The following is an 11,978-nucleotide window of genomic DNA, read 5'->3' as shown; positions in this document are numbered from 1 at the left end:
TTCCTTCCTTCCTTCCTTCCTTCCTTCCTTCCTTCCTTCCTTCCTTCTGCTGTTTCTATCAGTATTTTGTCAGAGCAACAGAAAAGGAAACTGATATAGCCTGGAGCTCTTGGAGATCTTCCACCCCCAAAGCTCTGGGATTTCAAGCATGCTCCACTGTGCCAGGCTCACTCTGTGGCCCTAGCCATCTCTGTGGTTTCCAGCCTAGCATGAAGAAACACCACAGAGAGCAGAATAGTTCCACCAAAGATGAGATGGGATGTGGAAGGTGATGGCTTATCTTCCTGAGCCATTCCTGGCATTCGAGGGCTTCCCAGTAGAGCAATGAAAGCCAGCTGCACATATGTCCCAGGCCTTGGAAGCTTTCCGTTGCGTCATGCAGAGTAGAAAGTAGAATCAGAGGGAAGTAGCCACATGCCAGACGTGACCTGGTTCTTCATGAACTATGTTCTGTCCCATGTCAGTTTAGACTGGCTCTTAATGAACTTTTCAGACTCGTAATACTTAAGTGACACGTGTCTGTGATCTCAGCACTTGGGAGGTGGAGGCAGGAGGATCAGAAGTTCAGGGTCATCCTAGGCTACACAGCAGGTTTGAGGACATCTAGACTACATAGGGTCTTGTCCCCAACCAAAAACAAGCAACGAAAAGGTAACATTTATTTAGAAATCAAGTACATTCATGCTCAGTAGGCCAGTGCTGCCAACCCTATCAACTTGAGTTTAGTCCCCAAGACCCATGTAGCAGGAGAGAATTCACTCCTGAAAATTACTTTCTGGGCTCCATTTGCACGCCTTGGCTCACAAATATCTCTACACATACACACAATAAACAAATAAATATTTATTTAAATAGATAAAGTAACTTAAAAGTATCATCCATTCACAGTATAAAAAAAATTAAAGTGTAAAAATTGGAGCTGGGAATGGTAAAGCTCATCTCTAATCCCAGCACTCAGGAGGCAGAGGCAGGAAGATCTCCGTGAGCTCAGAGACAGCCTGGTATACATATTGCGTTCCAGGCCAGCCAGGGCTACCCAGTGAAACCTTCTCTCATTACATATATAATATATAATATTAATTAATATATTAATCCCTGTCTGACAATATTGCCTGTGGCTAGTGTTTCAGAGATATTTTATTTCTTCTCTGTCAGCTGCATGTTGTAAGCTTTCCTCTGTATGATTAGACAGTCCAAGAAGACGTGTTTTTTTATTGACCGCCTCACATTCATAGTGTGGATGTGCCATAATTTATTTAATCAGGCTGCTATTGTTACACACTAATGAACTTTTAACCAATTTAGAGAGTTGCTTTGGTGGTGGAATTAAATGCAACAAAAGGATCAAAAGGACTCTATAATTTACATCAAAGGCAGAGGAAAAGCATAACTCTGAAAGTTGTGTTTCCACTGCTAGGAGGGATTGTAACTTTGGTCAAAGCACTGAAAAGAAAAACTGGTATTTTTTGTTGTTTTTTTTTTTTTTTTCCTGCCCAAGAAAGTCCTTGAAAGCCTGGCCTTGCCCTTGGTGGTGTTCTCACGTCTTCACAGAGTACTACCAACTTTAACCCTCTCCTTAATATTCAGCAGAGGGCCCCACCAGATACTCGAAAAAGCAGTCTTTCCCCCATACCTCATATTCGCTTAAGCTAGAATTTATCGTGCCCAGTTAGCTGAACTCTGCAAACATTAAGCTTGTTGCATCTGTTCCTTTAACTATGCTGGATGTTGGGGGGGGGGGGAAACACACAAAAGCTTCTATTCTATCCTCAAGGAACAAAACATCCTTCCAGGAATGAGCCAATAAGATATCTTCCTGCCAATAAATTGTAACTTGTATTGTAAGTGTTTGGAAAGTTGGAACTTTCTGTTTTCCCATTTTACAGAGTTTGACTTGGTAGGATGTGCTGTTACACATATGCCAGAATCAGGAGCATGGAAATATGCTTTTGCCTACTAAGGAAAGAAGAGGGAGGATGTGAATGAAATTGTAAAACTAACAATGGTTACCTTAGAGTGGGATAAACAAGTATTGCCTCTTTTATTTTTTTTACTTTCCTACATTGCTTTTAAAACTTCTGTGACTGGGTGGGTGAGAGCAGGAGAGCCAGCAACATGCCGGTTTTAAAGGTTTTGTTTTTAACCACATATATCTGCATGTATCTGTGCATGTGAGTGCAGGTGCCTGTGGCGACCAGAAGAGGGCACTCGATCATATAACTGGAGTTACTGGTGGTTGTGAGCTGCCTGGTATGGGTGATGGACTGAATGTTGGTCCTCTGCAAGAGCAGTACCCACTCTTAGGAACCCAACCATCTCTCTAGCCCAGCATGCATGTTTTCAATACAGTCATCCCTCAGAATCTGGGGGTGTGGGTCCAACACTCACCCCATCCTGAAGGTATACCATGCCAGGGAGCTCTGGCCTGGGCTGGGGAGATCGCTCGGTGGATAAAATGCGTGCCAAGCAAGCCTGAGAGCCCTGGTCCCATGCCAAGCACCAGGTTACAAAAAGCTTGTAATCTCAGGTTTGGAGAGCCGGAGTCAAGAGGGCCTTGCTGGTCAGCCAGTCTGCCAAATCCAGGAGCTCCAGGCTCAGTGAGGAGCCCTGCTCAAAGAATACTGTAGAGGACAGTAGAATAAGACAGCCAACATCAGCCCTTGTCTGCCCTGCTCTTTCTGTCTCTCTGCGTTTCTGTTTCTCTGTGTATGTGTCTCTCTCTGTTTCTGTGTGTATGTCTCTCAGAGAGAGAGAGAAGCCCAGGAATAACAGTATTAACCAGAAGATGGTTTTCACGTCTTCATGGTGTGTGTCGATCATGGTCCCATAGAAAAGCTGAATTCCTCCTCAGATCTATGTCACCCCACCCCCACCCCCACCAGGAAAACAGCTTCTTGGTAGTAGAACCCGCCCTGACTTGTGACTGTTCGAGCAAAACACTTCCTACATTGACAGTCACAGTCTTAAAACTGAAAAGCTTGGGGCACACAACCACCGCACATCACACAGACAACAGGCGTCTCACCTCGCAGTCCAGGCCAGCCTTCAACCTGTAATTCTCCTGCCTCCGAAGTACTACTGATACAAGCATGTGCCAGCACACCCAGCTGAAAGCAAACCTTTCAATGCAACCTTCTCAAATCATCTTAGAAGCAGAGGTGTTGGGGGCGAGTGCTGGGGGCTCTGGTGGAGTTCCTTGTAAGCTTCTTTCCAACGCCACGGTGAACAAAGCTCGTTCTTGAAAGTGGAAATCCATACAAGATTGCCAACACCCTCTGCCCTGACACTTGGTGGACTTCAGCGAGAACTCGGGTTTTAATTTACTTTGTTTCATAGCCCCACTTACAGCTGAATGGCCTAGTCTTCTGCCCCCCCCCCCCCCCCTTTTTTTTTTTTTTTTTTTTTTAATGTCGAAGAAGATAACAAAGGCATCCTGATTTGGAGTCTTGGGCAAAAATTTAAAAAAATGTCTTTTCGGTCCTCAGCTCTGGAAAAAAAAAAATGTCTTTTATGTTCACATTTAGTTTCATCCTTTGATTTTTATTTTTTTTTTTTTTTTTAATTCTGATAGTTTCTATTTTTTATTCCGGGTCTATCCTTTCCCTTCCCGTCACCCTTTTTATTCCGGAGTCTTCTCTGGAGGAATTGTGCAGCCTGCTCAGTTAAGACCAGATGTATGTTGTGGTGCTAGAAAAGTTCAGATCCCAAAGATGCCGCCGCCAGCTGTGGACAATCAGAGATGCTCCTCAGCCTCTCAGAGACCTGTGCCATCTAATCAGCCGAATGAGTCTGATTACACAGGTAAATGCACGTAGCAGAGCCTTTGCCTATGCCTCATTCCTCACGCAAGTTCCTTATCATTTTCTATTGTGGCCCTTCTGTCTCTTCTTTACTGAAAGAAAACCCTTTTGAACCAGAGGGGATATTTGTCACACCACAACTTTCTTTCATGCTCCGCTGGAGAAGTTCAGCAAGGGAGAGCATCCCCAACCTCCAACCCCATCCCCCAAATCCCTTGGTCTTGGCTCCCCTTCAGCTTCCAGAGCACACTGCATCCTTCTAGGAAGAGTTATGGTCCCTGGTTCCCTTGAGAATTCTTAGGTCTCTGTGACAGATAGCACTGACCTGAGCAGCCCTGAGCAGGGAGGAGAAGTTTTATTCTAAATGCGGAAGATTTTGCACTAAAACCAGAGCAAGCCTGCACTCAGGCTTGATTTTGAAAATGCAAGTTTGCAATCAAATCAGGACCAGGCTGCAATCAGCCAGGATTACTCGCTCCAGTAATTCTCCAGCTACTGCAGGGTACCCATCACCTGGAGAACCTGGCCTGATTCCGAAGGCCTGGTGGAGCCGGGAATCTGCATGTCTGCCACGCTGCCAGGGAGTGCTAACGTTGGTGAGCCCGGACCACACGCTGAGGAGCTGTGCTCTTGCCCATCGCCGCACCCAGAGCGCTCCTGCGGAATGAAGGGGGGGGGGCTTCCCATCTTAGTGTTTTCATCTCCAAAGTTTTCATTGTCAGTGACCGCTTTTGAAAGTGATTTTCATTTCAAGGGACTCTGGATGGAGTCACGGCCTGGGTCTTTTGGGTGATGGATTTGTCCCGCCTGCTGCTTACTGAAACTCTTGCTGGTGTCCCCTTCCATAGAAACCTAAAACTTGCCTGTGCAGACAGCCTCTAATTACTGGACTCGAAGTCTTTGGATACATAGAATTTAGCTAAAAATTCATTTTACCCCCAAATCGGTTGATTTTTCCCCCATTACTTGACCCAGTTCAGTGTGTGTGTGTGTGTGTGTGTGTGTGTGTGTGTGTGTGTGACATTGTGTGTGACATGGATTTGTCTCTGTTCGCTTATTGATTTATTCCAACTCTTTCTTGACTACAACAGCCCTACCTCTGTCCATGTGCTGTTTCCTCTGGTGATTTCCAGGCTAACAGGCACTGGCTGAGTGGTGGTACTGAACAATATGTCCGCCCCAGAGCGCAAGGCCGAGCTGGGGGGGGGGGGGGGGGGGGGGGGGGGGCAGGGCACTTGCCCTGCCCGCGACTCCTGGTCTTTGTTAGGATCACCCAACAGTGAGGCAGCCCGGAAGCTCCCGCAGCACTCCTGCGCGCCTAGCCCCCGCCCCCCCCCCCCCCCCCCCAGGACTTGTAAGCAGATAGGCTGGAGTTGAAGAGGCTAAATTACGCCCCGAGGGACTTTTTAACGAAAGCCCTAAATTTCATCGGGGCGACTGGTAGGCCACGCGGTTGCACAGTGAGCCACGTCCCTGCTCCCTGCGCAGGCTTTGTGCAGCCCTGACTAGAGGAACCCTGTCCCCTCCCAACAGCGAGGTTGCCCTGGGTCCAGCCGCCACTGTCCCCTCGCATCTCCTCCGGCTCCCGGTCCTTCGGTTTCCCTCCACGTCCTCTTCCTGCCCCCTCCCCAAGGCCCTCTTCCCTCCGGCTGGAGAAAAGTCGGTAATAAGAAACCCGTTCTTTCGTTCAGTGTCAGTCAAAGAGTGGGGAAGGGAGAGACCTCCGCTCCCCCCCCCCCCCAAGATGCGCGGCCATGGTGAGAGAACTCATTTTGTGCAAAGAGGGCCTCGAGCCACCAGGGAATTCCTGGATTGTCTCAGGCTGTCGTGTGAGATGTCCATCACGCCGTGCGAACACCATCTGCTCCGTATTATGCTCGCAGTTGCCAGGCTACCTGCTGTACGCAGGAACACTTGACTGCCTGGCTCCAGGTCCGCAGCGGCGGCCCGGGCGGGGCGGGGGACCCAGCCCTGATTAAGCCATCTGCGGTGGGCGGGGGCGGGGCGGGGGTCCTCAGCGCGCGGCCTGGAGTGTCGTCTCGGGCTCACACCACCCTCTGCTGGGCTGCCGGCAGAACGGCAGCTGCTCAGAAGAGTGCCCTCGGGGCCACCTGGAGAAGGCTGAAGCCCAGAGTCTGCTGGATCCGGGTACCCAGGATGTCGCATCCTGTCCTTCCCAGGAACCAAGGATCTTCCATACCCGCTGCATCTCTGGCCCTTATCACCCAAATGCTGCTTGTTCTCGGGGGAAAATAAATCCCTTCGGAGAAAGCAAGTTCCTCCACAAGTCGGTTTATAAATAAACAGCTGTTCTTGGAAGATATTTTTATCGCCTCTGATTTTTTAAGTCGGAAACTGCCTCTTTGGGGGAAACTAGAGTGTTGTTTTTTTTTTTTTTTTTTCCACCCTCCTACCTCACTCCAGCCATAGAAAATTGTTAAGCTCTTGTCCCTGGAGCGGAAGGTGCATGTGTAAGACAGGCTCTTTGGTTTTGATCTCTTTTTCCTCCCCCTTATTTTACTGAGAGTGTTTGGAGAGCCAGGAAGGTCTAGGTAGCAAATTGGATTCAAGGGGATGAGAATGTATTAAGATTCCGGGTGGAAAGCAAGGGAGGTCGCTGGGCTGGGAGTAGAGAACAAACCAGTAATTAAAACTAAAAATACTGCATCATTTGGCTTCCAGGCATCACATGTCGCATGACGAAAGCTCGCTCTGGTTTTCTCTAATTGCACAACCCAGTGTGCGTCCTCCTTAGAAACGAGAGCAGGGGCTTGGAACCCTGGAACTTGACAGCCTATTTCTCATTAAGCCCTCTTCGATTCGAGGGTAAAAGAAGCCTTGTGACATAAACAGCCTCCTGCAAAGGCCTCATTTGTAAAGCCAGTCGCTATAGCTTTCACACTTTTTTTTAATAGCACACACCTGTGTGCTTGCTGCAAAGCCCTGAAAGATGTTGTGTTGGGAAGGCAACGTTCTAGCCATTGGGTGGTGTAGTCTGTCTTGAGAACCCTAACAACTTTGGGGGCAGGACCATTTGGGGAACGAAAGTAACCCCAGAGTTTATACTTTGAGTGTGTCCACAGGGACAAGGCATGGCTGGGTCCAGGAACACCTTTTCATCTGCCTCTCGTATTTTCCCAGTGGAGAAAAGGCTAGGAAAGGAGTCCTTCACTCCTGGCTGCATTCCTCGGCTGTGCAGGGCGTCACATGGCAATCAAATCTCCAAGTGCACTGAAGGAAACCAAGGCCAGAAGGGAAAGAACAGCCCTTTCAAAAACAGGCTAAAGGGACTGTTATCTTTCCTCGGATCTCATTTTTCCTTCAAATCTCTCTCCATCAAAACCAGGATATATTAAACAGACTGAAAATGCATGGGAGGAAAACTGTTATCTGTCCTTTTGCCAGTTGGCCGGCCATACTCAAGTGTTAACTCGTTTGTGAAAGTGTTAAGTTGATCAGTCAATTTGTCTCCCGAGGAAGCAAGAAATAGCTTGATCCTGTAGGAGGGAGGGGCTTAGAAACAGGTAGCAAGCAGAACTGGAAGATAAGGGAAATCTCTCATGTACCTAGACCCCTGCAGCCTTGCAGAGCATTCATCTTTTAGTGTAAGGTCCTCTGTTGACATTAGGAATATTTCACAGCTCTCTACCTGACTGCAGAGAATGGGCATAAATAAAAGCACCTCTCGTGGACTGGAGAGCTGGCTCGGCAGTTAAAGAACACAAACTGCTCCTCTCAGACCCGAGGTTTGTTCCCAGCACCCAAAGCAGGAGGCTCCCAACTGCCTGGAACTCGGGCTTCAGGGATTCCAATGCCCTCTTTAACCTCTGTGGGCACCTGCATATACATAACATTATCTATCCAGCACATATACCAAAAACAAAAAACAAACAAACAAAAAAAACCCAGCTCATATGTAGACAACAGACTGTTCTGATATGTGTGCTTCGCACTGTGGACTCATAAGTTCAGAGGAGGCCGGAGGGAGTGGACAGAATACCGAAGTGGGCTTGACGTCAACACTCTGGCTCTCTTAGGGACCATCCTGTCAGTGGTAGAACCTGAACAGCTACACAAACCAACCCTGTCTCCCTCGGCTATTGTTTCTGGGGCAGTAGAAGCGATTTGCTTTGTTTTGCTTAGCCCATTTTGTTTGGGTGCAGGGAGGCAGAGTGAGCCGAGGCGCAGCGTGGGTCACCAGAAAGGACTCCCTACCTATCTGGGTCAGTACCAGACGAAGGGCGAAGCAGGGGTCAGCAAGCCCCAGCTTATGGGGCGCCGACCCCAAACTGGCCCCTGAGAGGCAGACGTAATCTTATCTCCGTGCTCTGAAAGAAAATTGCCAGCCTGATCAGCCACATCTATCTCAAAACAGTGGCGACTCAAAAGGGGAGGATAGACTAAAATCCAGCTTGGATTGTGGGTTCTTACCAGACCTCATGAGAATGCCTCAGGTGAGCGCCATTGTAGTGAGTGCCGCCTGTGCTCAGGTTAGTCGCTTGACACCAGTGAATCCGAAGGAAGGGTTGTCCCCACAGAGCATTCAGACAGCCTTTGCCGTTGCCAGTGTGTTGACAGAGTGTCTAGAAACGGAGTTGTTTGTCCACACACCTTCTGTGCCCGTTAGCCTCTTGTCCTGGTAGCCTCCACAGTCTAGCTGCCTAGACTTTCCGTTCTGAGGGCGTTCCCCCCAGATAGCCCTTGGGAGTAGCTATTTACCACCTTACCCCTGGCCCCTGGGGGTCAGTCCTTAAAAGTTGCTGTCAACTCTCCAACAAATCATTATAGAATCAAGAGTCTCAATTCAGTCCCTGGTGCTGAAATTATCACAGACACAGGAGACACAATTCTATTATTTTTAAAGGGATTAGGAGATTACATAGCTTTTTAAAATGTATTGTTTCTCATTCCATATCTATAACTCACCTTGATCGTATTTCCTGACCATTATCTTCTCGTGCCCTTCCCCCTCCAACCGAATCCCTTTCTCTAACCAGGAAGTCTCTCCTGAGATTATATAACCTTTGGCCAAAATAATACATTTCCAGTTCCTACTATCAAACCTCTGTGTGACAGAATTTAAAGTGCACACACGCGAAATAAATTAAAACACATGCACGCACAAAAGCGGGTGTTTTGGTTTGCTAAACTAACATCCAGCATCAGGTCTGTTTGTTAACCCACGGCAGCAGTATGTGTCTTCCAAGTAGGGCTCTCCTGTTTCCGGAGACGTCCATTTTTGGCAAAGTAGACAGTGAGCAGTAGGGTTCTGAAGAAAGGTAAGGGTGGGTACCGCCTTTGAGATTTATGGTGAGCCCAGCCTGAGGGTATTTCCTTCCTTAGAGAAACAGAGTGTTGTAGTCCCAGTGCACGGCCACGCACCATCCCATCTGAAACAGACGAACTGGCCTCCCATTTCCCAGACCTAGGTCTGTTACTATTCCTGCCCCGTAGACTCCAGTTCTACTATGGTGAGGACAACAAGATGGTTTCTATGGAGGTGTATGGAGGTGCACCACCCAGGACCCCTGGAATCTCCCAGTTATAACCTTTGCCACATTCCCCTCCCCAGAAGTTTCCCACGACATGGCAGCGTCCCAGCAGAATTTCTAACCTGCTTTCTTCTGGTCTCTCTAGGAGCAGCATGCAGTTGGTCTTCCCCGGACCACAGGCCCCATGCAGAACTCTGTGCCCCCGGGGTCAGGAAGCATGGTCTCCGGAGCCAATCCTGGGGGTCTCAGCTTCCTAGGCAGCCAGCCCCAGGCAGCCATCATGAAGCAGATGCTGCTGGATCAACGAGCCCAGCTGATGGAGCATCAGAAGCAGCAATTCCTCCGGGAGCAGAGGCAGCAGCAGCAACAGCAGCAGATCCTGGCCGAGCAGGTAGGTCGTGTGCCCCAGGGCACGAGCCATCAATTCGGCAGGCACTGACTTGGCACCCGCTGTTGGTGAGAAAGTCATCAGTGTCCCTGTCAACGTGTACATAGACCAGCCCTTCACAGGAGCGTAGAAGAACCTGTGGAATCCACACCTTCTCAACTAGCTGGGCTTTTCTCCCATAGTGAATCAGTCTGTTCCTTAAAGACAGGCGTCGGCCATCAGTGCGCAGGCCCATTTCCTGAAGACGGTTCTCCAGCTCATGCCTGACTCCCCTTCTCCTGATTGCTGGTACAGCATGTGGTAGAGACTAGCTCACAGTTACCACAGGCCCTGATATTGCTGCGTGAAGTAGTAATAATACGAATAGTTAATGGCCGGGAAGATAGAGACCTTATTTCACCTGTAGAACCTGTGTAAAGAGCCAGGCATGGCCATACTCCATCATTGTTCCACCACTGGGAAGATGAATCTCTAGGGCTTGCTAGCCAGCCAGTCACCCTTACTAAACCAGCAACCTCCAGACCAGTGAGGTCCTGTCTCATAAAATGAGGTCTATGAGGGATGAAACTATGTGTGTTCTCTCTCTCTCTCTCTCTCTCTCTCTCTCTCACACACACACACACACACACACACACACACACACACACACAAACAGAAAAAAATATTCATAGGAATGGCCCCTATAGTTTCATGTGTTGAAATTTTTAGCCATAGGTAGTGACACTATTAGGAGGAGAGGCCTTGTTAAAGAAGTGTGTCACTCTGGGAGGGTGGGCTCTGGGGTCTTCTATGCTCAAGCTATGCCCAGTGTGGCACACAGTTTCCTTCTTCTGCCTTCGGATCCAAATGTAGAACTCTCAGCTCCTTCTCCAGCACCATGTCTGCCGCCATGCTGCCATGCCTCCCTCCATGACGAATAGCAAGCTAAATCTCTTCAACTGTAAGCCAGCCCCTATTAAACACTCTCCTTTATAAGAGTTGCTGTGGTCATGGTGTCTAACCGAGACAGCTGGGAAGAATGCAGTAAGCCACACAGGACTGTCAGGGAATTTGAACAGGCGTCGTGAAGAGGGTCGGAGAAAATCCCTGCAGACCGCCCCTCTAGCCTTTGATTTGTTCCGTTTTTAGAAGCTGGAACCTGATTGGGTGTTATCCCAAGGACTGGCCTAAGTCTGTCCACAGGCCATGCCCTGTGGGGGCAGGGTGAGGGTATCCCACGGAGCGGGCAGGGCCTGTGTCACACACAGGTGGGCCTCTCACACCACAAACAGCAAAGCCTTGGCTCTCGTTCACACTTGTTCCTAATAGAATTAGAATTCTGGAATTTCCTCATCAAGGTACCGAGAAGGCTCCAGGTACACCAAGGCCCCTGCGCACCAAAAACAGCAGTTACGAATAACACCAGTCACCCTGCAAAGAGGGACGGCGGACTGTCGAGCATGGCTTATGTCCCTCGTTCTTTGCTTTTGTTCCTCAACAGCCGTGTAATTATCTTCCTTCTTACCAAGGTCAGTCAGCCACCTGGCAGCGATTGGACAAACAAACCTCTATCCCTCTCACCCTGCATAAGGTGTGTGACAAGGAGCTGTGCTAATATGTCTCCGGCAGTGACGAATGGAGCTGCTAAGGGGCTCTGGGCTTTGTAAATCTCTCCCCGGCCAAGCCCAGGACATTTTCAGGTGTGCCTGGTGCCCTGAGAAATTATGTCTGGCACATGGGCTGCAGCCGAGGCACAGAAGGAGTCAGAGTAGCCTGGTCAGCCGAGCCCTGAGGAGCAAAAAGGGAGGTGGGAGATTGCAGGAAGAGGTATGCCAAACCCACTCGTCTGGACTCGGAGACAACACAGAAACCCCTCCAAATCATGGCGAGATGGGACTAACCTGGAAAACATAGAGGACACAGGAAACTGTCTGAGTTGCCTTAGCAACTGTTTGTACGGATGCTGAGGGACCGAGTTGAAATCACCTGTCTCAGGGCCAGGGCTTGTCTGTCCTTTCACTTCCGATATGATTTTGAACAAATAAGTAAATCATGTAAGATGGGTAAAGTGCTTGCTCTATAAGCATCTGCATGTTTTTAATGGCAGGGGCAGTAGTACCCATCCTTAGTCACAGCGCTCCTCCGATGAGATGGGAGACCAAAGTTGCTAGGCCCACCAGCTGCCATATACAGAGGCAAGCCAGAGACCCTATCCCAAACAAGGAAGAAGGTGAGGACAAACACCAGAGGTTGTCTGTACCCTTGGTACGAAACACACACACACACACACACACACACACACACACACACACACACACA

At 49.0% G+C, this 11,978-nt stretch overlaps 1 protein-coding gene across 2 annotated transcripts in view; it reads left to right on the top strand.

The window, feature by feature from the left end:
- Maml3 (mastermind like transcriptional coactivator 3) overlaps window positions 1-11,978 on the top strand; it is a 400,961-nt gene that overhangs the window by 381,855 nt on the left and 7,128 nt on the right. For both annotated transcript variants that reach the window (XM_055596791.1, XM_055596792.1), the window contains one exon: window positions 9,438-9,683. In XM_055596791.1, coding sequence (XP_055452766.1) covers window positions 9,438-9,683 — 246 coding nt within the window. The remainder of the gene's footprint in view (window positions 1-9,437; window positions 9,684-11,978) is intronic.

The sequence above is a fragment of the Psammomys obesus genome, unplaced genomic scaffold (genome assembly GCF_907164565.1).
Source record: "Psammomys obesus unplaced genomic scaffold, mPsaObe1.curated_primary_1811, whole genome shotgun sequence".
NCBI lineage: Eukaryota > Metazoa > Chordata > Mammalia > Rodentia > Muridae > Psammomys > Psammomys obesus.
The sequence above is the reverse complement of the archived record's forward strand: the minus strand, read 5'-3'. Positions and strand labels throughout refer to the sequence as shown.